This window comes from Catharus ustulatus, chromosome 10 (assembly GCF_009819885.2).
Source record: "Catharus ustulatus isolate bCatUst1 chromosome 10, bCatUst1.pri.v2, whole genome shotgun sequence".
Taxonomy (NCBI): Eukaryota; Metazoa; Chordata; class Aves; order Passeriformes; family Turdidae; genus Catharus; species Catharus ustulatus.
In genome coordinates, this window is record NC_046230.1 from 3,777,001 (window position 1) to 3,796,955 (window position 19,955).

A 19,955-nucleotide genomic window follows, 5' to 3' on the forward strand; every position below is an offset into this window, starting at 1 on the left:
CGCCCTGAGGGCGCGGCCCGGGGGTGACCGCGGCCTGTCCCGCCCACCCCGCGTCTCCTCGGAGACCTCGGACGCGCGGCCAATGGCGCGCTCGGGCACAGCACCGCCCCTCCCGCGCCTCGCGAGATCTGTGCCCGCCACTACCCCACAGCGGACTACATCTCCCGGCAGCCCCGAGGGGCGGGCTCGGCAGCCAATGAGAAGCGGGAACCACGGGTGGGCGGGGCTGGCCGGGGCCAATCGGGTGAGGGTAGCTGCAGCGGCGGAAGCGGCGCTCGGCAGCGGCGGCGACGCGGGGCGACCGGGCTCAGGGACCGGCGCACGGCACCGCCTCGGGCACAGGTACTGCCGCGGCCGGTGCACGGCATCGCCCACGTGTGCGGGCTGGGGCGGCTCCGAGGAACAGCTGCGGGTAGTGGGCGGCGGCCGCTGCTTCAGAGCGCGACGGCAGCAGGGGGAGTTCGAGCCTCCGGCTGGCGGGAGGGCTGCGGAAGGGGTATCGCGAAGGGACGGCAGCAGGGCAGAGCGGCACGGCGCGGCCCGGCCCGAGGCGGCGGGGCCGTCGCGCTGCCGGGCACATCCGGGCCCTGCGGCCCATCGCGGCGGCGCGGCGGGGCGGGGCGCGCAGGGCGGGCGCTGATTGGCCAACTCCGCCCCGCCGCCATTGGCCGGGCGCCGCGCGAACCCGCCCGCGCGGGCGCGCCGGGGTGGGTGGGGCCGCGGGGCCGCGCCCGGAGAGCGGGAGGGAGGGAGGGCGGAGGGGGACGGGGCGCCGGGCCGCCGGGCCGAGCCGAGCGTGTCGCGACATAACGGCCGCGCTGCCAACCCGCAGGTGACATGAGCTCGCAGCAGTTCCCCCGTTCGGGCGCGCCTCCCGCTGCCCTGGGACCAGCGCCGCCGCCCATCCCCACCAGCGGCTCCGCCGGGATTATCGCCCCCGCCGCCACAGGTAAGCGCGATCCCGGCCCCGCGTCTGGCGGCGCCAGGGGCGGGCAGCGATCCCGGTGTCCCCGGCCCGTCCATCACCCTGTTCCGGCTCGGGCGGGAGGAGCGGGGCGGGCCCCGGGAGAGCCCCGGGGAGTGAAGGCACTTCTGGCCCCGGCAGGACGGAGGGACTGTCCCTGCTGCCGAGGGTCTGTGCGCGGTCTGTCCCGCTCCGCTCGGTCGGTCTGTTCTTAGCAGAGGTGATGAGTGGGCGTGGGAGCATCTCATGGAGCTGGATGCCCATTCCAGCTCCTGCTGTCCCTGCCGCAGTGACAGGTTTTCAGAAGTGACTGAGGAAGCAGCTTCATTTTCAGGAGGGTTTATGCTTGTTTTTCAGCTCGATATTCAGATACGTGTTGCATTGAATGCAGAGTTTTTCATGCTGTTTGATGTGGGACTTACTGGCAGTTACTTATATGATTAAACATTTCTCACTTCAAAGAAAAGTTAGTCAGTGTGTGTTTAAAGAAGGTGTTTAGATGGACTTCCCAGAGTTGAACCCCAGGTTGCCCAAGATTTCCCACACCCATCAGTTCTTAGGGGGACAGAAACAATGCCAAAGTTCCCAGTTTTTTCATCACTGGAATATGTTTAATTGTAAGAGTAAACCTCTTTAATTTAGCTATTTCTGACATCTCATCTCTGAGCTAGTGGGTGACTAAAGTGAACTTTTTACCAATTCTTACCTTTTTCTCTTTTTTCCCCAGTGAGTGACGAATCTAGTCGTGAGTCAGAAGTTGCTCCCAGAGAGCACATGGGCCCCAGTGGCTCCATCCAGCCTCGGGAAGAGAAGCAGGAGCCCGTGGTGGTTCGGCCATACCCGCAGGTCCAGATGCTGACCCAGCACCACCCTGTCCAGTCTGGTGCCCCAGTGACAGTGACAGCACCACCAGCACATTTGACTCCAGCTGTGCCACTTTCTTTTTCAGATGGGCTTATGAAGGTAATAAGAGGATTCATCATCAAGAAATACAATCTGTATGAGTCAGTGTTGAGAAAAAGTGAATTACACCAAAGCCTTCCCTGCTTTTGTTTCCAAAGCTTTCCTTGCAAGCTGCTGCTAACTGTGCAGTGCCTTGCGGGTTTGGCTGTTCCAGATGATACACTGAGGACTTGCTAGTATTTCAACATTATTTTTGAGGGGAGTTTATTTTGTTTATCTTTGAGGAGAACATTATTTCAATCAGTTTCTGAAGGATATAAAGTTAACTGTTAATATTCAGTGGCTGTAGGACAATACCCTAGCCCTGACAGATTCCACTGATGACTCATGCTAGAACCTGCGTATTTCCAGGACAAAATATGCCCTTTCTTAGTTTGGAATAACCAAATGTTCAGTATCTTTCCTCTGCAAATATTTAACCATAATTGCATAAACTTTCTCCTCAGGCTTTGACCCCACAAAATGATTGCTGCTTCATCAGTGAGCTCTCATTTGAAGTTGCCAATGTTTTTATTTTTCCATTTCTTGCAGCCTCCCTTGAAGCCCACCATGCCCAGCCGGCCCATTGCTCCTGCTCCACCCTCCACTCTCTCAGCTCCCACAAAGGTCCCTGGGCAAGTGACTGTGACCATGGAAAGCAGCATACCACAGGCTCCAACAATTCCTGTGGCAACTATCAGTGGGCAACAGGTGTGGTTTTTTTGATTTTCTGTTCTGTCTCACTGCATGGTCAGATCAATACAAGTACAGCTGAGGTGGGCGTTTGCTGCAGGAGGGAAGGTCAAGAGAGCAGGTTTCCCTATTCGTTTGTTGAATCAGTTCTGCTTGGACCATTAAACTTCAGTCTTGGTTGTCACTGCCTCAGTTGGAATCACCCAACTGAGACAGCACAGCCAGGCTGTGATGGCAGAGCCATACCCTAAAGCTGGGTCTTTCCTTAAAAGCTCCTGCTGTGTCAGTGTCAATCAGAGAATTTCTGCTGCTGGGATTCATTGTTGCAGTGTTCTTCAGCTTCCCCAGGAGGAGATCAGAAGAGACTAGTGAACAGTTCATAGGTTTGCACTGTGTTCTTATTGCACTAAGAGTGACAAAATTTGAGGGAGCCTACGTGGATAATGCTTTGGTGGAATTTTTTTTCCTCCTCTAAGTTGATTGCCGAGCCAGTCCTTGTGATTTGAAAATAGTTTGTCAGAACACTCATTACTAAACTTCTCAGGGTTTTGATGTAAAAGTGCCTTTAGGTGGACTTGAATTAGTCTGGCTAAGGATGTGCAGCAGTTTCGGTGGATTTATCTTATATTAATATCCCTGGGAAGTCTAGAATTATAAAAATACAGAATTTGTTCCAGCATTTGCTGGAACATTTGCCAGGTTTCCACCATTCTCTCAACTGCATTGGAGCGGTGGTATGAAACTATGCCTTAATGTCACCAATGCTGGAAGGGCCAGCTCTGTGGTTGTTTGTGGGTGGCTGCTGGGCAACTGTCACCCAAGTACCAGCCATCCAAACAGACCAGTGAAACAGAAGTGTTTACATCTCCCAGTGTCAGCAGGCTCTGTAGCTTTATCATGTACAAACACCTGCCTCTTTCTCCACTCAGCTTTTAAAGCATGCAGCCTTGCTACACCAAGCATTTCTCCAAAATCTCTTTCTTATCTCTGAGGCTGAGATGTGGTGATTCTATGGCCATTAATTTTTGTCAACACAGCTGACTTGTTTTGTTCTTGAACTCTGCAGGGGCATCCCAGTAACTTGCATCACATCATGGCCACCAACGTGCAGATGTCCATCATCAGGAGCAGTGCTCCTGGGCCTCCCCTGCACATTGGAGCTTCCCATCTGCCCCGAGGTAAAGATCCAGCTGTGCTGTCCCTGCCTTCTGTTCAGTCTCTCAGCTGGAGCATTTAGCCCTCATCTCTGAAACTCTCCTCACTGCTAATGCAGCTGTTTCTTCAGATGTTAAAAGTGCTAGCATGTGTGAGTGACTGCTGGCCTTTTAAGAATTATGTTGCCTTCAGCCATTTAGGGCAGGACCATGTGACAGTGTTTAAAATGCTGACAGATACCAGCACACCTCTTATTCTAATTCTTTGCTATTATTGTACACTGGTAGAGACTCACCTGCCCTGCAAAATGTAGTGTACATTCTGGGTGGCAAGTATTGCTCACCTATGGCAGGGGCACTGGGCAGTTGTGAGCTGCATTCTTGTATCCCTCTGTCACAGGACCACTCATGCATTGTTATGCATGCTAACACATCATATTGTGTGTATTTGCACTTATGTGTGAGTTAAATGCTGGTGACAACTACAGGCTCTTGTTTCCCTGGATTTTGGATGCTACAGCTTGTAAAAGAGGAGATCAGCCCCTTAGTGCACCCTGTGCTCAGTACAACCTATCAGATTTCTGTCTGAGCTTTGCTTTCAGAGTCTTATGGGTTAGATTTGCAGGTCAGCTTTAAATTGATCTGCATTACAAGTACCATTTGTCAGTTTTACTTCCTTTTATGCTCAATGTTATTTTCTCACTCAAGAAAAATGAATTGATGTGAGCAAAAACATAATCTTCTTTAACTAGAGCAGGTGGAAGGACTGTGGAGGTTTTTCTGTAGCTACAGTGGTGTTGTTCACCTCATTCTGAGAGGACAGCTGCCACAGGCTTGGACTCTCAGTATATATTTTCTTTTTTCCCCTGCTCTTTTTCTCTGGGTTTGAATATTAACTTTTGAGGTAGTAATTTCAATGGAGGACATGCAATCCAGTCCATCAACTTATTGCAAGGCTATTTGCCTGCTACTGTGATTTATTATGATCAGGAGTCATCAGATAGGAGACAAATTAATCAATTGCAGGTGTAAATGGTGTGAAATTTTGGTCTTGTTTTTTGTGGGGGAGTTGCAGCTGTTTGTTTTGTTTTGTGTGGTGTTTCCTTGTTCTTTTGGTTTCCTTCTTTTGCCAAGTGTATTTTTCTTCTAAACTTCACCAGCTGCAGTAGATCATTGCTGGTATCAGGTGACTTACTTACACGTTGACCCAGTAATAAAACAGAATTATTTCTACTGACTTTCATAGCTTGAAATAAGAAAACATAGGATTGGCAATACAAGGCCATTATAGGTGAATAAGAAATGTCTCTAAGGTAAATTAATTTAAAATCATACCTACTCCTCCACACATGTTTTTGTAAACCTTATACATATTTGTTGGAAGCCTTATTTTTACACCAACATCACATATGAAATGCATTAGAACTGAAATACCAGCTGATGTGAGGGTCTGTCTGTGGTTGTGATGGAGCTGTTGGGTGCACAGAATTTTAACACACTTGGTTTCTTCCCCAGGTGCAGCAGCTGCTGCAGTGATGTCCAGTTCTAAAGTAACTACAGTGCTGAGACCAGCCTCCCAGTTGCCAAATGCAGCTGCAGCCCAGCCAGCAGTTCAGCACATCATTCACCAGCCAATCCAGGCAGGTAGCACCAGGCAGCTCTGCACATCACTGCCTGCCAGCTCCAAACGTGTCTGGCACTGTCTGTAATGTATAACCTCTAATTGCCTGCTCACTGGGCTCAAGCTACTGTCAGCTCTCTTCCAGCTCTATTTGTTTCCTTCCTAGACTTGGGGGGTTTTAGTCTGTCTCCAAAGGGCTTAGAAACTGGGAAGACAATTTCATTCAGACACGCTCAAGTTTTAAAGTCTGAAAAGTCTGGTGCAATGTGCTGGTGTTGATTTATTGTTCAATGTATGATTGATGTAGAATTTTTGGTATCTCACTGTAATATGCTTCTGTACATGTATAAGGAGAAGACTGTAGATCTTGTCTCCTTGCAGCAGTAGGGAGCAGTAGTAGTAGTGTTCAGCCTTAGGAGAGAGGGTTGAACATCTTCCCACTGTGCTTTCAGTTAGGATTCCAATCACCTCTGACTTCATGTGTGTACTTGGATTGGAATTTCTTTTCATTCTGGAGGGAACTGACCTTTGAGGTTTTTCCTAAAGACCTTCAAGAGATCCAGTCTTGTTAACTTTGTTGGTTACTGGCTCCTGTGCTGTATGTGTATTGAAAACCAGGGCAGTTCTGCTTGGGAGCTTGCAGATCAATTCAGAAAGACTGGAAATGCCAGTTTTAACCAAGTAATTCCTAGTTGTTTTCTAAGCAGCAGAATTTCCTTTCTGAATGTTCTCTGTATGACTTGGGTTCTTTTGTTTTGTTTTTTTTAATAGTCTCGTCCTCCTGTGACAACTTCAAGCACTATTCCTCCTGCAGTGGTGGCAACTGTCTCAGCCACCAGAGCTCAGTCCCCTGTTATAACCACAACAGCAGCACATGCCACAGAGTCAACCCTCAGGTAAAGCTACAGAAACTCTGTATTTGACAGAAATTGCAGCAAGGGAAAACGTTAATCAGCCAGAGCTGATAATCCTCTACTTGTGGGATGATATAAAACCAAAATAGCAATGCTTGTACAGTGCAAATCCTTGCAGTTCTGTGAATAAAAATGGGCATAAGCATGAGCTGCTGCTCTGAGTTGTGAGAAGGGAAGACCTTAATGAATCACTTCTGAAGTCCTGCTCCCTGGACAGCAGAGTTTGTGTTGCAGGAACTTGTGGATGTTTGACCTACATTTTTTTACAAAGCCGCAATGAAAAGTGATACATGAATGCTGAAGTGAAGTTCCCTTTCTGAACTGATAAGAGTTGTGATAAGACTGCCCTCCTGGCTGGGTGCATAGGGCAGCTGAGGACACAGCAGTGTAGCTCAAATTCCTTATGTTGCTTTGCCATGCATTTGACAGCAGCACTGCTGTCATGGGGAGGAGACTGAGGCCTGATGTGTGTCCCTGTGCTGTATCTCCCATATTCAGTACCCAGAAGGTGTTGATGATCACTTTTGTTCCTGTGCAGCCGCCCCACGCTGTCCATCCAGCAGCACCCTCCCTCTGCAGCCATCAGCATCCAGCGGCCGGCGCAGCCGCGGGACACGGCCACGCGGATCACGCTGCCCTCGCACCCAGCCATAGGCACTCAGAAACCACAGCTCCACACCATGGCCCAGGTAAACTGCCAGCACCAAAAACCCCTCCTGCTGCTCCACGAGATCTCTTCTGTTTATAGCTCACAGGCTAAGATTAAGTTCTGGAGAATAGTTAGTATGAGTTGGAAATTAATGTTCTGTATGGTCCCTGCAAGGTGATTCCATACTAGGTACAGATTTTAAATGTAGCTGTCTTCTAACTTTAAGAATTTCTTTTCATAGAAAACCATTTTCAGTACTGGTACTCCAGTGGCAGCAGCAACTGTGGCACCTATTCTGGCAACAAATACCATTGCTTCAGCAACCACAGCTGGTGAGTATTCATAATGCTGTTGGGAGCATCATAAGGGGTAGGGTTTGTTGCTTTTTGTTGGCTTTCTTCTTTGAATTTATAACCCAATCATTTTTGAGCAAATCGTTTTTTCATGGTAAAGACTGCATTTGGAGGTGCATGAGCAGGCTTCAGGAGAGAAATTACTGAGTTCTTCAGGGAGGTTGTCTGGTTTGGGGGTTTTGCCCTCTTTAAGATGTAGATACATTGGCATAGTAGGGCTCCAAAGAAAGATTTCCCATTAAATTTGGTTTTTTTCCTTCAGGTTCTGTTTCTCACACCCAAGCGCCTACAAGCACCATTGTTACCATGACAATGCCCTCACATTCTTCCCATGCTACAGCTGTTACAACCTCAAACATCCCAGTGGGTGAGTGATTTCAGTTCTTAGAGAAGGGTGTAACTGATGCTTCAGTTTTTCTCTGTGTGCTTGAAGTGTTTGTGCATGCTAGCAAATTAAGGAGGGAAAGAAAATCAGTTCAAGCTGGGAGAAACCAATTAACAGGTCTACTGTTCCATTTTTTTTAATACCAAGAAGAAATAGATGTTCTAGAAGGAGCAGATAATAAAATGGCTCATTTACTTTTTCTGTTTAATTTTTTAGACAAACTTGGGCCTTTTGGCATTTCAAAAACTGTATTGGATACTTTAAAAGTTTTAACTTCTTGGTGATAGACTATGGTTTTCATAGTTGATTCTGTAGGTTACTTCATGTGCTTCTTGAGGTGTTAGGTGTAGCCTAGCTGGATTTGATTAGTGTGTTCACTTGAATGTAAAACACAAAACCTAAAGGTGGGAACTTTATTTGTCTGGATGTGGAATGTGCCTGAGATGATACAGAACTGCCTAAGTGTCCTTTTGTTCATCTGTTTTTCTGCTAATCTCTTGTTCTTTTGAAATCTTGTAATCTTTTTTCCAACTATAAATTTCCAAAGAGTGAAATTGTATCTCATATATCAGTGTTTCTTGTAAAGCTTTTGTAGATGTTTTCTTCCTTTTGTGGCCTCTGTCCACAGACACTTGACTGCCTTGGTCTCATTTCCCTTGGTCTCTGCTTTCAAAACTCAGAGAACTTGTTCTTTACATCAGAATGGTTTGGGCTGATCCTAAAAAAATTAAATTAATCTTAGCACCAAAATGACTTTTGTTAGCAAGTGTAATTTATATATGTGTTTAGAATATCCTTCCGTTCTGATATAAATTGTTCTCCTTTTTCTCTTGATCTGTTGTGGACAGGAGATCATGTGTGGGTGGGGTGGGCTGTTTTGAGAGGGAAGGGAGTAGTGCTGGCTGTTTTGTTTGACAAGGTTATTGATCTTGCCTTTGCAGTGTTTACCAGTCCTCTGACTGTCACTTGATGCTATGTTTGTCTTTCTGCAGCTAAAGTGGTTCCCCAGCAAATCACACACACTTCTCCCCGGATCCAGTCTGACTACACAGCAGAGAGGAGTAACCTCATACCTCTGTCCAGCCACAGGGCATCTCCAAATCCAGTGGCTATGGAAACCAGAAATGACAACAGGTGGGCACAGAACTAACAGCTCTACCAGTGAGAGTGTGTGTGAGTAGGGTTTGAGTGCCCTGCTGCTTTTCTGCATTCTGCTGTGGTGGAAATAGCTTTGTAAAAACCTGGAGGGGTGGGATTTGGTAATTTTGAATCAATTATAATAATGAGGTAGTTGGTAGCTTATGACAAATGGGATTGGGAAGCACAGGGAGTGCTGAGGGGCAGGGGTAGAAGGTTACCTGTTGAACTCTGTGTAACACTTGCTCTCTTTGATGCCTGTAGGCAGTCGGTGCCTGTCCAGTTCCAGTATTTCTTACCCACCTACCCCCCCTCTGCCTACCCCCTGACTGCCCACACCTACACCCCCATCACCAGCTCCGTGTCCACCATCCGCCAGTACCCAGGTAAGCCCAGCTTGGGACAAGCTGCCTCAGCTGCTTTGTTGGGCTTTCAGCTTAGGGGTGTGCTGTAGTGATGGAAGGAGCTAAAAGGATTTGTGCTTGACTGACAATCAGTCACAAAAAGTCTCTGATGATTTGTTGCCAGAGGGGAAGACTCATGGACAAGGAGTGCTGAACTACTTCAGAGCCTACTAAATCCAGCTAATAACAGTTTTCTCAGGAGTTTCCTATTTGTTATCCCAGGGATTGTGTGTCTATAAGTAAAAGTTTTAAGTCTACAAATCAAAAGAGTTTGGCTCCTCCAAACCAAGCCAACTCTTTGATGCCTCTTCATTCCCTGGTGTTCTGATAAGCTCTTTTAATATCTTTACACATGAATGTACAGTTAGAGAGCGAAACCTGAACCAAAAAGGGAAAAACTAACTTGCATTGCACACTTGCATTAGTGTTCTGTTTAGAAAAATGGAGCAATTAATGTATTTGAACAGTCACGTTAATTTGCAGGCAAAAAAATGATGCACAGCCCAAACTTATGTCATTGTGTGACAAAATTGGGAATATTTTTACCTTATGGGATCATTCAGGGCTGTTCTCTATAATGTGATAATTTCCACTCTCCAGACTGTGAGAACATGCACAATGTGGATTTTCATGACAGATCTGTGTCTGCTGGCAGCAGGATACCTGTGAGCAGTACAGAGGAAATTCAGAAGGACTGGGAGGTGGCAAAGCCCATTTGTTGAACAACAAAGTGTAGAATCATAGGGTTCTTTGGGCTGAGAAAGACCTTTAAGATCATCAAATCTAACCATTGATCCAGCACTCCTAAGGCCACTACAAACCATTTTCCCGAGTGACACATCCACACTTTTAAATACTGCCAGGGATGGGGACTCCACCACTTCCCTGAGCAGGCTGTGCCAGGGCTTAACAGCCCTTTATGGCAAGAATTTATTCCTAATACCCAATCTAAACCTGCTCTGGCAGAACATAATTGCACACAGTCAAGGGTTCCGGTTCTGGAGGCGTGCTGGGATGGTGGTAGGCTGATGGTCATTTGTATAAATGCAGATGTGTGTTCTTCATCAGGAGCTTATTACAGACATTTTACTTGCTAAATTGACTTGACAAGTCCATGGACAGTATTAATTGTCGCATGCAGTGGTGGCAACTTAAACCAGAGCATTCAGGATATGAGGAGGGAGGTACACTGAGCACAGCTAGGTGAGGGTACAGAGGATGTACAGAGGAGATTTTTCTAAAAGATCACCAAGATAAGGAGAGTTAATGCAGAATTTTGGAGGAAGAATGTTGGCTTTGGTTTTACAAATACTGGTTGTGTTTTACTTAGTATCCTAAAAGGATTTTGTTGGTAAATGTGCCACACTTTATACAGAGCCATTTTCAGGGACCTGGTTTCAGTTTTTGACGCCTGTTTTTAGAGTGTCTTGTCAGCACAAGAACTTGATGGAAATCCTGTGACAATGATAAAACCAGCTTGTTCTGCATTGTTAGCAAGCAAGCCCATTGTTGGCAGGTTCACACTTGCATTCTGTGTATGGCTGCAGAAATCCTGGTACAGCTCAGCAGAGCCTGGAAATCTGGAGATCCAGGATCTGCAAGTGGTCCAAAAGTATTATTTAAGTGCTGGATGGGAGAACTGTAACACACATTGTAGTGGATCTGAAAAGATGGAATCAGTTGTTTAGAGCTGTGAATTTATATAAATGAATTGAGCTACTTAGAGAAGGTGTACTGATGGGAGCATTGCTCTGCCACTAAAAGATAATTGTGTTCATTTGAGCTGTGGGATCCAGCGTGTAACTGTGAGCCCTGTTCTGAGGCCAGATAAAGTTGTATTCAACTGCAAAGTTGAGTCAGCTTCAGAGCACATGAAATTACTTGGGTTTCTGATTACTTTTAATCTATTTTTAAAGCAGGAAAAAATGCCAAGTGTTGGTACTTGCAAGCATTGGAAAATACTACAGTGAACAAAAATAGAGCCCAGCATTCTGAGACTGTAATTTGAGTCTACCTAAAAGCAGATTTAGACTAATCTTTTCTCTCTTGCTGCAATTAGAAATAAAAAATGGAGTGAAAAGCAAGAGTAATGTTGAATTCCTCTGGCAGACAATTTTGTCTACTCTCATATTTACTACTGCAACTAGCACACTGGCAAATTAATTTCAAAGCAAAAAAAGGTCTTTGAAAAGTTAGTATTTGAGCAAGAGGAGGTAGGGGGAGCTGAGGTGCCAGCTGGTGAGGTGTCTGTGTTGTTCCCAGTTTCAGCCCAGGCTCCCAACTCGGCCATCACAGCCCAGACCGGTGTGGGAGTGGCCTCCACCGTGCACCTGAACCCCATGCAGCTGATGACAGTCGATGCATCTCACGCCCGGCACATCCAGGGCATCCAGCCAGCCCCCATCAGTGCCCAGGGCATCCAGCCAGCCCCCATCAGTGCCCAGGGCATCCAGCCTGCCCCCATTGGGACCCAAGGGCTGCACCCTGCTGCACCCATGGGCGCGCAGGGGCTGCAGCCAGCACCCATCGGTGCCCAGCAGCCGCCGGGCGACACCAAGACCTCAGGTAAGAGCAACCAGCCAAGTGTTCACTTGAGACTGAGACAGAGCAGCTGTCCAGCACATCTGGCTCTAACTGATGATGGTGTTGCAGTCTCTGTGGTCACTGAATACATCCATGCAGCAAATACCTGTTGCCTGTTCCTGAAGTGATTTATTTTTAAAGCGTGCTAGGTGGGGCGTGTGGGTAGCCTTGGATGGGTTACTGCAGTGGAAAAGACTGGTAGTGCCTGAGCTTAAATAAATGCCTTCAATAAGGCCTTGCAGGAAAAGTAATTCATGAGTGAGCAATGTTCTCTGGCTGTGCACTGGATCCCAGAGCAATCAGAATACAGCCAGGTACCTTCTGCTGTTGATAACCTGATCTTGAGCTGTGACAGAAATCATCTTTCATTATGAATGATTGGTCTGATGAAACCCCAACAACTTACTGGAGGAATGGGATGTGGCATCCAAGAGAATGTGCTGTTGCATAGCTGGCAGGCACTGCACAGTGACTTCCTGGCTGTCCACATGCTCTGCATCCTCAGTTGGCCAAACAGGCTCTGGCAGAAGGTCAGAATGCAAACACAGCTGATGTAGCTTATGTGCAACTGGGATGTGTTGCCACATGGGCTCTACCAGAAGTGTTCCTCTGTTGACCCAGTTGTGTTGGTGATCTCCCTAGTGATTTCTGCCTTTTCCTTGTCTTCTGGAAAAGATTATTTCCCTAGAAGCTTTTGTTAGGCGGAAAGTAGGTTCTGTCTTCCCTGTGGAAGGTTCAGTGATCAGATTGCTCATGGCAACAGTACTGCTTACAAAGGAGTCTGAAAACACTGCAGTTAGAGACTGAGGGACTCAGAGAATGGACAATATGTGCTCTGCAGACACCTGCTTTGTCATCACATTCCATTAAGTAACTGCTGCTTTCCACTCTCTGTCTGTTTTCGTCTCTGCTGTGTCCATGTCCATCCTTCCCAGCAGTAGTCTTGGCAGATGGAGCCACCATTGTAGCCAATCCTATTAGCAACACCTTCAACACTGCTTCTGCAGCAACTACAGTTGTGCAAACCCACAACCAGAGTGCCAGTGCCAGTGCTCCAGCCCAGGGCTCCTCCCCACGCCCGAGCATCCTTCGCAAGAAACCAGCCACGGATGGGTGAGTAGGACTGAAGGTGACACGTGGGTGACACTTCATGCAATCCAGCCCAGCCAGATGGAATCATTTCAGTGGAGATAAGCAATGCTCCAGCAGATTATTCAGTCAGCAATGGTTGGAAGTAACCTGCTGATCAGTGGAACAGTTCTTTTCCTCCCCCAGGGCAGGATATAGTTTTCGGTATTGTCAGTAATAAAATGAGAAGGACAGTTTTTCTTCTAGATCTTGAAAGTGACCTTTTGAGGGAAAGTGGATTTGAGGCTTTCTTGTTTAGTGTGATAAGAAGAAAGCGTTCATAGTCTACTAGAATTAGAATTGGGTGCTTTGTCTTCAGTGCTTTTCTTGGAAGAATATGTGGATGAGTGGAAAGGATAGGATTAGTACCCTGCTGTGAAATCTGATTAGGAAAAAGAGAGGGAGTAACTTAAACTCTTAAAATATTTTATGTTGCCTGTCTATTTTTAAATGCCTTAATAAAGAGGCAAGAGACAGCTTTAGAATTAACAATGCATTTCCTCCCAACTAGCAGCTGAAAATGTTTGGAACTAATGTATCCTGTGAGATTAAAATTGCATATGTTTTATGTGGGTGGAAACCTTTTTTAAGACAGAGAAGCTGCAGACTGTAAAATTGAAAAAGAAGTTAAAGAGTCAGGTAGATCACTAAGGACTGTTTCCATTTGAGAGGTTGATTATTTTGGATAGCAATTTGACTTTTGGTCCCACAGGAGACTAAATAGTCTCTAAAATCAACCTTATCTTCCTAATATCCACACTCAGGCCCTGATGGCCTGGAGCCAGGCTCTGACAGTCAGGTCCAGCTAAAGGGAGCAGATCCCATTTGAGCACTGTTTAGCTCCAGATGATTTGCTCAGTCTTGAAGCAGGAGTGCTGGATAGGGCATGACCAGACCCCTTTGTCCACTGCCGGAGTCTGGCAGTTGCAGCAGTGGTCTCACTGTTGGGGTGAAAGTAAAGCTGGTGTTCTTGGAAGAGCCCTAAATTGGGTGAGAATAGGACAGAGCAACTAATCATTAATTTTGAAAGAAAATAAAATGCCTAATTTGCAAAGTAAAATGAGACTCTTTGTGTAGCAAATCGCTTACACTGAAGACAGAGAGCAGTGCTACAGCCATAACTCCTGTCCTGGTGTGTGTAAGAGAGCTGTTTCTTTGCTCTCCAGGGAGGTGGGAATCCTAGATCTGTGTGTCTCTTTCAGGCTGGCAGTCCGGAAAAGCTTAATTCCCCCTCAGCCACCTGAAGTGGCCAGCACACGTGTGGAGAGCACGATGCGGAGCACGTCTGGATCACCAAGGCCTGCTGGGTGAGACTTCAGGAAACAGCCAACTGCAGCATAGTAGTTTCATTATATTTGTTTGAGTTGTGTTCTTTGGCTATTGGAGCATTTTTCTTTCTTTTGGGAAACAATCTATTTTGATTTCGTGAGAAACTCGGCCTTGACAAGTTCTGCTGTTTGTGAAGCTGAGGAAATTACCTCTAAAAGCTGTGGTGATGAGCTTTCTCAGAAACAAACAAAACCCCTCTACTATTGTAAGGGGAGATAGGCCTCAAAACATTTTTCTATAGTACTTGAAAATCAATGCTGAGGAAAAGTAAATGCAATTCTGCCCTGCTTCACTTGACTTCAGTGGCTTTACAATTTGTTGTTTTATAACTGTAAGCCACAGTGGGAGCTCCTGCAGAGGATGAGGCCAGTACAGTTTGGCTAAAAGTTCCTCTTGGCTGCAGTGTAAAACTGTTTTGATCCTTTTACAAGTATTTTGAAGTTACCTGGAGTTAGTAATGAGATTTGTTTGTCACAGTGAATGGAAAAAAGTAGTATCTGTAATCAATACAAAGGATTAGAAAGGAGATTTTCAAAGGAGACCTTCTCCTCTCTCAAAGGAGAGGAGGAGGAAATATAATTGAGATTCAGCATTCTATTGTTTTAAACACTTTACTGAGCCAAGTGCAGGAAAAACTGGATAGTCAGACTCCAGTTTGGCTTGTTCCTTTTATCCTGTGTGCTCACAACTGATAGAAGTACAATTCACTTCCCTTTGCTTTGCTTTTTTTGTGCTACAGTGGCAAGCCAAAGCCTGAAATCCACGTGTCCATGGCCACTCCAGTCCCGGTGTCTATGGAGGCAGTGTGTAACCAAGGTGGAGAGCAGCCCAGCATCACAGTTCCCCCAACCTCCCAGCAGCCCCCCTCTGCCATCCCGACCATCATCGCGGCCGCCAGCCCCACCTCCCAGCCTGCAGCAGCACTGTCCACCATCCCAGGAGCTGTTGCAGCTGCCCCACCAACTTCCACCACCATCGTGGCAGCACCTGCTCCTCCCTCCACCATGAGTGGGGCCCTGTCAGCAGTGCTGGGCCCTGTGGTACCAGAGATCAAAATCAAAGAGGAAATGGAGCCCATGGACATCATGCGACCGGTGTCTGGTAGGTGGCTGGAAACTGTCAGGTTGCTTTTACTGTTTTTGAGACAGTGGAGGAATTAGAAGGATTTCAACAGTTTCATTTTGAAAGTGAAAGAACATCTCTTCCATGGTAGCACAGAACACCAGAGTTCCCATATGCTTTATAAAAATATTTTTTGCCTTTTTCCTAATCTCCCATGAAATAACTTCTCATTGCGGCTGCTTTGTTCGTGTCCAGATGATCCAACTCCAAAGAGTCTGTGTGAATTCCTTGCCTAAAATGCACATGCTCAGCAGTGGTACTGACATATTATGGAACAGCTCAGTCAAATTCAGTTTGTTTACAAATCCTGCTGTTCAGGTCCAGTGGCCTTTCTTGTGTGTGAGGAGTTCATGGCCAGTGTAGGAGTTCCTAGGGCCCTCATGTGATTAATGCATATTTTTCTCTAGAACTTTTCAAAATGTTCATTATATTGCCTTACATATCCAGCCTGGCCATACTTGTTATCAAATGGCATGGTCAGTAAATTCAGATCCTTGTGGATCTCATTGGGCACTATATTGTGGCACAGTGATAGGGATACATCCCACATTCATGGCCTTCAGAGTTCAGGTTTAGCTGTTCGTTTTTTCACTCTCCTTGAAGCTGTGTGTTGTCCTGTGAGAAAGCAACTCATTGTTACAGATGTCTGGAGCATGGGCAGATAGAACTAAGCTCTCTGGGGTTCTTCTGTCTCTTCCTGTCATTTCTGGCCAAATTGTCAAGAGATCCCATCCCAGAAATTTTGTGCTGCAGCCTTGGTCATGGCTGATTGTCCCTCCAAGTTCAGGGAGTGTTCCCTCAGTCTACCTGCCACACTGCTGCCAGCTGCACAGGTGTGCTGGTTGGTGCAGTGACCTGCTGGGTAGTGCTGAGGGCTTGGCAGTACAAGCAGACTCCTGCAAAAAGAGAGCTGCAGTCCTGCTTTGATTCCATCTGACTCTCCTATCATGAGAGAGTAGAGATTTGCTTACTGTGACAGTGACCTGTGCTGGTGTATATAAAGAGGAGTTTTTTTACAGTAACACAGCCAGATGTTAGCATAATTGCTTTTGTGACATTAATATATGCTTCATATATGAAGCAACTGAGAGACAATTGGCTCTGCTCTCATTCTTTATGTATATGAGACACTAAAGACTTCAGCTTATAGGCTTGTCCTAATAGTTACTGCTGGCTTAATATCTGGCCTGTTGGTACACATCATGTCCTCACAGTGTGCTGAAACACGAGCTATTGTTGGAGGTAGTGTTCAAACAATGCATTATCTTCCCACTGCTGATGGTTTGGGTTCTTGTCTTTCCTTCCTCTCAGCAGTCCCTCCTTTGACTACAAGTACTGTGTCTCCATCTTTGGCACTGCTGGCCAACAATCTTTCCATGCCTCCAAGCGATTTGCCACCTGGTGCCTCACCAAGGAAGAAACCCCGTAAGCAGCAGCACGTCATTTCCACTGAGGAAGGGGACATGATGGAAACAAACAGCACTGATGATGAGAAATCCACTGCCAAAAGTTTGCTGGTGAAGGCAGAGAAACGAAAGTCTCCTCCAAAGGAGTATATAGGTAAGGACATGTCTGATACCATTGTTCTTATTCAGGGGTCTGTATTTTCTCTTCTGTTTGTTTCTCAGAGAAGGTGTTCTGTCAACATTCCCACTTCCTAAATACGAATAATAGAGAATTCAATTCCACAGCACTTTTTGTATAGGACTGGGAAAATATCAGGGAAAATGAGCTTTTTCAACACACAGTTTGTGTGAGGTGGCACTTACCACTGTGCTGCTGGAGCTGTTGTGGATGCCAACCTGCTTTCACTGAGTGCAGCTCTGCATCCTTTTGTAGATGAGGAAGGTGTAAGATACGTCCCTGTGCGCCCCAGGCCGCCGATCACGCTGCTCCGTCACTACCGCAACCCCTGGAAAGCCGCGTACCACCACTTCCAGAGATACAGCGACGTGCGCGTCAAAGGTCAGTCCCTCCTGCACCCCTGGGCAAGGCAAGCCTGCCACCATTAGCTGCAGATTTGTACATGAAAAGATGGTCTGGTTATTGATGGGTCTGCTTATGTGCAGTGATAGACACCCGCTCACAAAATGTATCCTCGTGAGAGTGGCATGCTGTGGCAATCGGCTGCAGCTGGGTTTTCTCATTTGCCACCTAACACTTGCCAGCTTAATCGCCAACATTCTATATTTATCTTGTCAAGTAACAAATGGGCTTCTAAAGAAGATTTTTTTACCTAATACAAGGATAGTATCTTCCAGACTTTTTAGCTCATATTTTAGAGTTTTTAAGCAGATTGGGTTTTCACAACTGTGCAAATACATCTAGGAGAGAGTAGTAGTAGTAGTACAAGATGGATCATTTATTTGTTTGTGCAAGGTGTTTGAAATGAGCACTACATTCTTCAATGAGAAAAAACAGGTTATGATACAATCTTTCTGAAAGTAGAGATAATTTGTTAGTGAGAGCAGCAGTCAGGTACATGGCAGATGGGAAGTCACTTTCCTGTCTAAATCAAAATGTTGCTCACAGTCATTTATTAGGATGTAGAAGGAGCAGAACTTGGGTTATTGTTTGAGAAGAGAAGCCTGGCCAACTCCTGAGATTTAAGTACTGTATTCTTGTGTTTCCTGGTGACAGAAGAGAAGAAGGCCATGCTGCAAGAGATTGCCAATCAGAAGGGGGTGTCCTGTCGTGCACAAGGGTGGAAGGTCCATCTCTGTGCAGCGCAGCTACTACAGCTGGTAGGTGCATGGGGCTTGGAGCTTCCTGCAACATGGGGGAACATGGAGCTGTGTAAGACAGGAAGACATTCTTACAAACTGAGTAGATCGGGATGCCCTAAAGGAGCTGGTGTGTAGTGCCCAAAGGGAGTGGGACATGCTTTCCCCTTTCTCAGGAATGTGGCATAAGTGGCTTGGAAACTTGGAGTGTTGGTTTTGATCCAGACATAAGAGCTGATGTATTTTGTACAGATGATCAAAACTGGCAACTCCCTCCTGCTGATGCACAGGTCTGAAGAAGCGTCTGTTTGGGATGGTGCGGCTGATCTGAGGAGGCAGCACTGATCCACATTCCTGGATGCTTCTGTTTCAGGTTGGGGGTGAGGTAGGTGCTCTGCATTTTAGCACCAAACTCCCCAAAACCTCTGCATTCCTGGAATAGTATTGTGAGCAGTAGGGGAAGCAGTTGTGGTAGGATCCATGTTTCTTCAGAAGAGGAGCAATCCTGTAAATAGGATGTTAAAAGGAATGATAGTGCCACATTTTGTCAGAGGCTCCATCTTCTGAATCACTGACCAGAGCAGCTGAGAGGGGAATGGATTTTCACTGTTTCTGTGTAGCTTTGTTAACATGGGCAAGTGTTTGCTGGCGTGGCAGTGACCCTTCTCATGAAGGGCTGATGTTTTTTAGACAAACCTGGAGCACGATGTGTATGAGAGACTGACTGCCCTGCAGGAGGGACTCATCCCTAAGAAAAAGGCAGCGACCGATGACGACTTGCATCGAATCAATGAACTGATACAGGTAGGTCCTGTGGCCTCTCAACACAAAACCACCTCAGTTACAAGGCATCCTACTGCTGTCAGTAAAAGCTAAAGCTAAAAACCCCCATGTGGGTTCACTTCCTGTGTCATCAGTGACAAGGGGCACAAGTAGGGAAATGGAAAGGTATAGCTTAGAGCAGGCATTCTGTGGTTAATGACAAGTGTTTCCTTTCAGGGGAACATGCAGAGGTGTAAACTCGTGATGGATCAAATCAATGAGGCTCGAGACTCCATGCTAAAGGTCTTGGATCACAAGGATCGTGTTTTGAAGCTGCTAAACAAGAATGGAACTGTCAAGAAAGTGTCCAAATTGAAGCGAAAGGAGAAGGTTTGAATGCAGACTAATGACTTTGGAAATGGAGAACGTGTACAGAATGGAGCTGAAGCTTTTTGTAGTTTGGGTTTATTTTTAAGCAGAGCATCGGAATAAAAAAGGATGAGTTTAGGGAACAGATGGACACGAAGCCTGTTGACCTGAAGGGATTGTCCTTGATCTTGTCATAATGAACAAAGATTTCTCTCAGGCTCATCCCTTTTTAAAGTCTTTCCAGTCCCACTGTTTACCTCCTGATGTGTCAGGTATGGACACACCTGTAAGGCAGGAGGTTGTGCAGGGGACTCCAGGAGGCTGACACACAGCTATGGACCCAGACAGCAGCCAAGCTTCCAGCAGTGGAAAAGGCACCTCTTTCAGTTACCCCATTCAGTTCTCATTCTGACCTTCCAGTGTCTAAAGCAGCCTTCTTTTACACCAGTGCCACTGCACTAGGGGATCTGCCACAAAGAATCTCCAACAGCTCAGAAGTCCTAGCTGTCAAGATTAAACAATAAAAAAATAAAAGAAAAAAAAGGGGGGGGGAGGGGGGAAATAATTTCAAAGTGATATTGTAGTGTCTGTGTCTGTGTTGGTGCCCTGGGATACTTGTGTTGAGGTGCCTCTTGCAACAGAGGTGCTGTAGCTGGTGTAATGTTAATTGTACGTACCACATACATCCTGAAAACATGAATAAAGGAATTGGAGGGTTTTGTA

At 46.5% G+C, this 19,955-nt stretch overlaps 1 protein-coding gene across 4 annotated transcripts; it reads left to right on the top strand.

The window, feature by feature from the left end:
* Nucleotides 1–269: 269 nt before the first annotated feature.
* SAP130 (Sin3A associated protein 130) lies at nt 270–19,955 on the top strand. Of its 4 annotated transcripts, none has more exons than XM_033068390.1 (21): nt 270–342; nt 833–949; nt 1,692–1,927; nt 2,459–2,617; nt 3,666–3,777; nt 5,269–5,393; nt 6,146–6,270; nt 6,827–6,977; nt 7,179–7,269; nt 7,553–7,657; nt 8,668–8,809; nt 9,077–9,198; nt 11,479–11,781; nt 12,735–12,912; nt 14,130–14,234; nt 14,996–15,357; nt 16,690–16,938; nt 17,218–17,343; nt 18,019–18,122; nt 18,792–18,905; nt 19,101–19,955. In XM_033068390.1, the coding sequence occupies exons 2-21, from the start codon at nt 838–840 to the stop codon at nt 19,257–19,259; spliced, it is 3,180 nt and encodes a 1,059-aa protein (XP_032924281.1). In that variant the 5' UTR covers nt 270–342; nt 833–837; the 3' UTR covers nt 19,260–19,955. The 4 variants fall into 4 exon arrangements, with proteins under 4 accessions (XP_032924281.1, XP_032924284.1, XP_032924283.1 ...); XM_033068393.1 differs by having other exon boundaries at nt 16,693–16,938; XM_033068392.1 differs by having other exon boundaries at nt 12,738–12,912.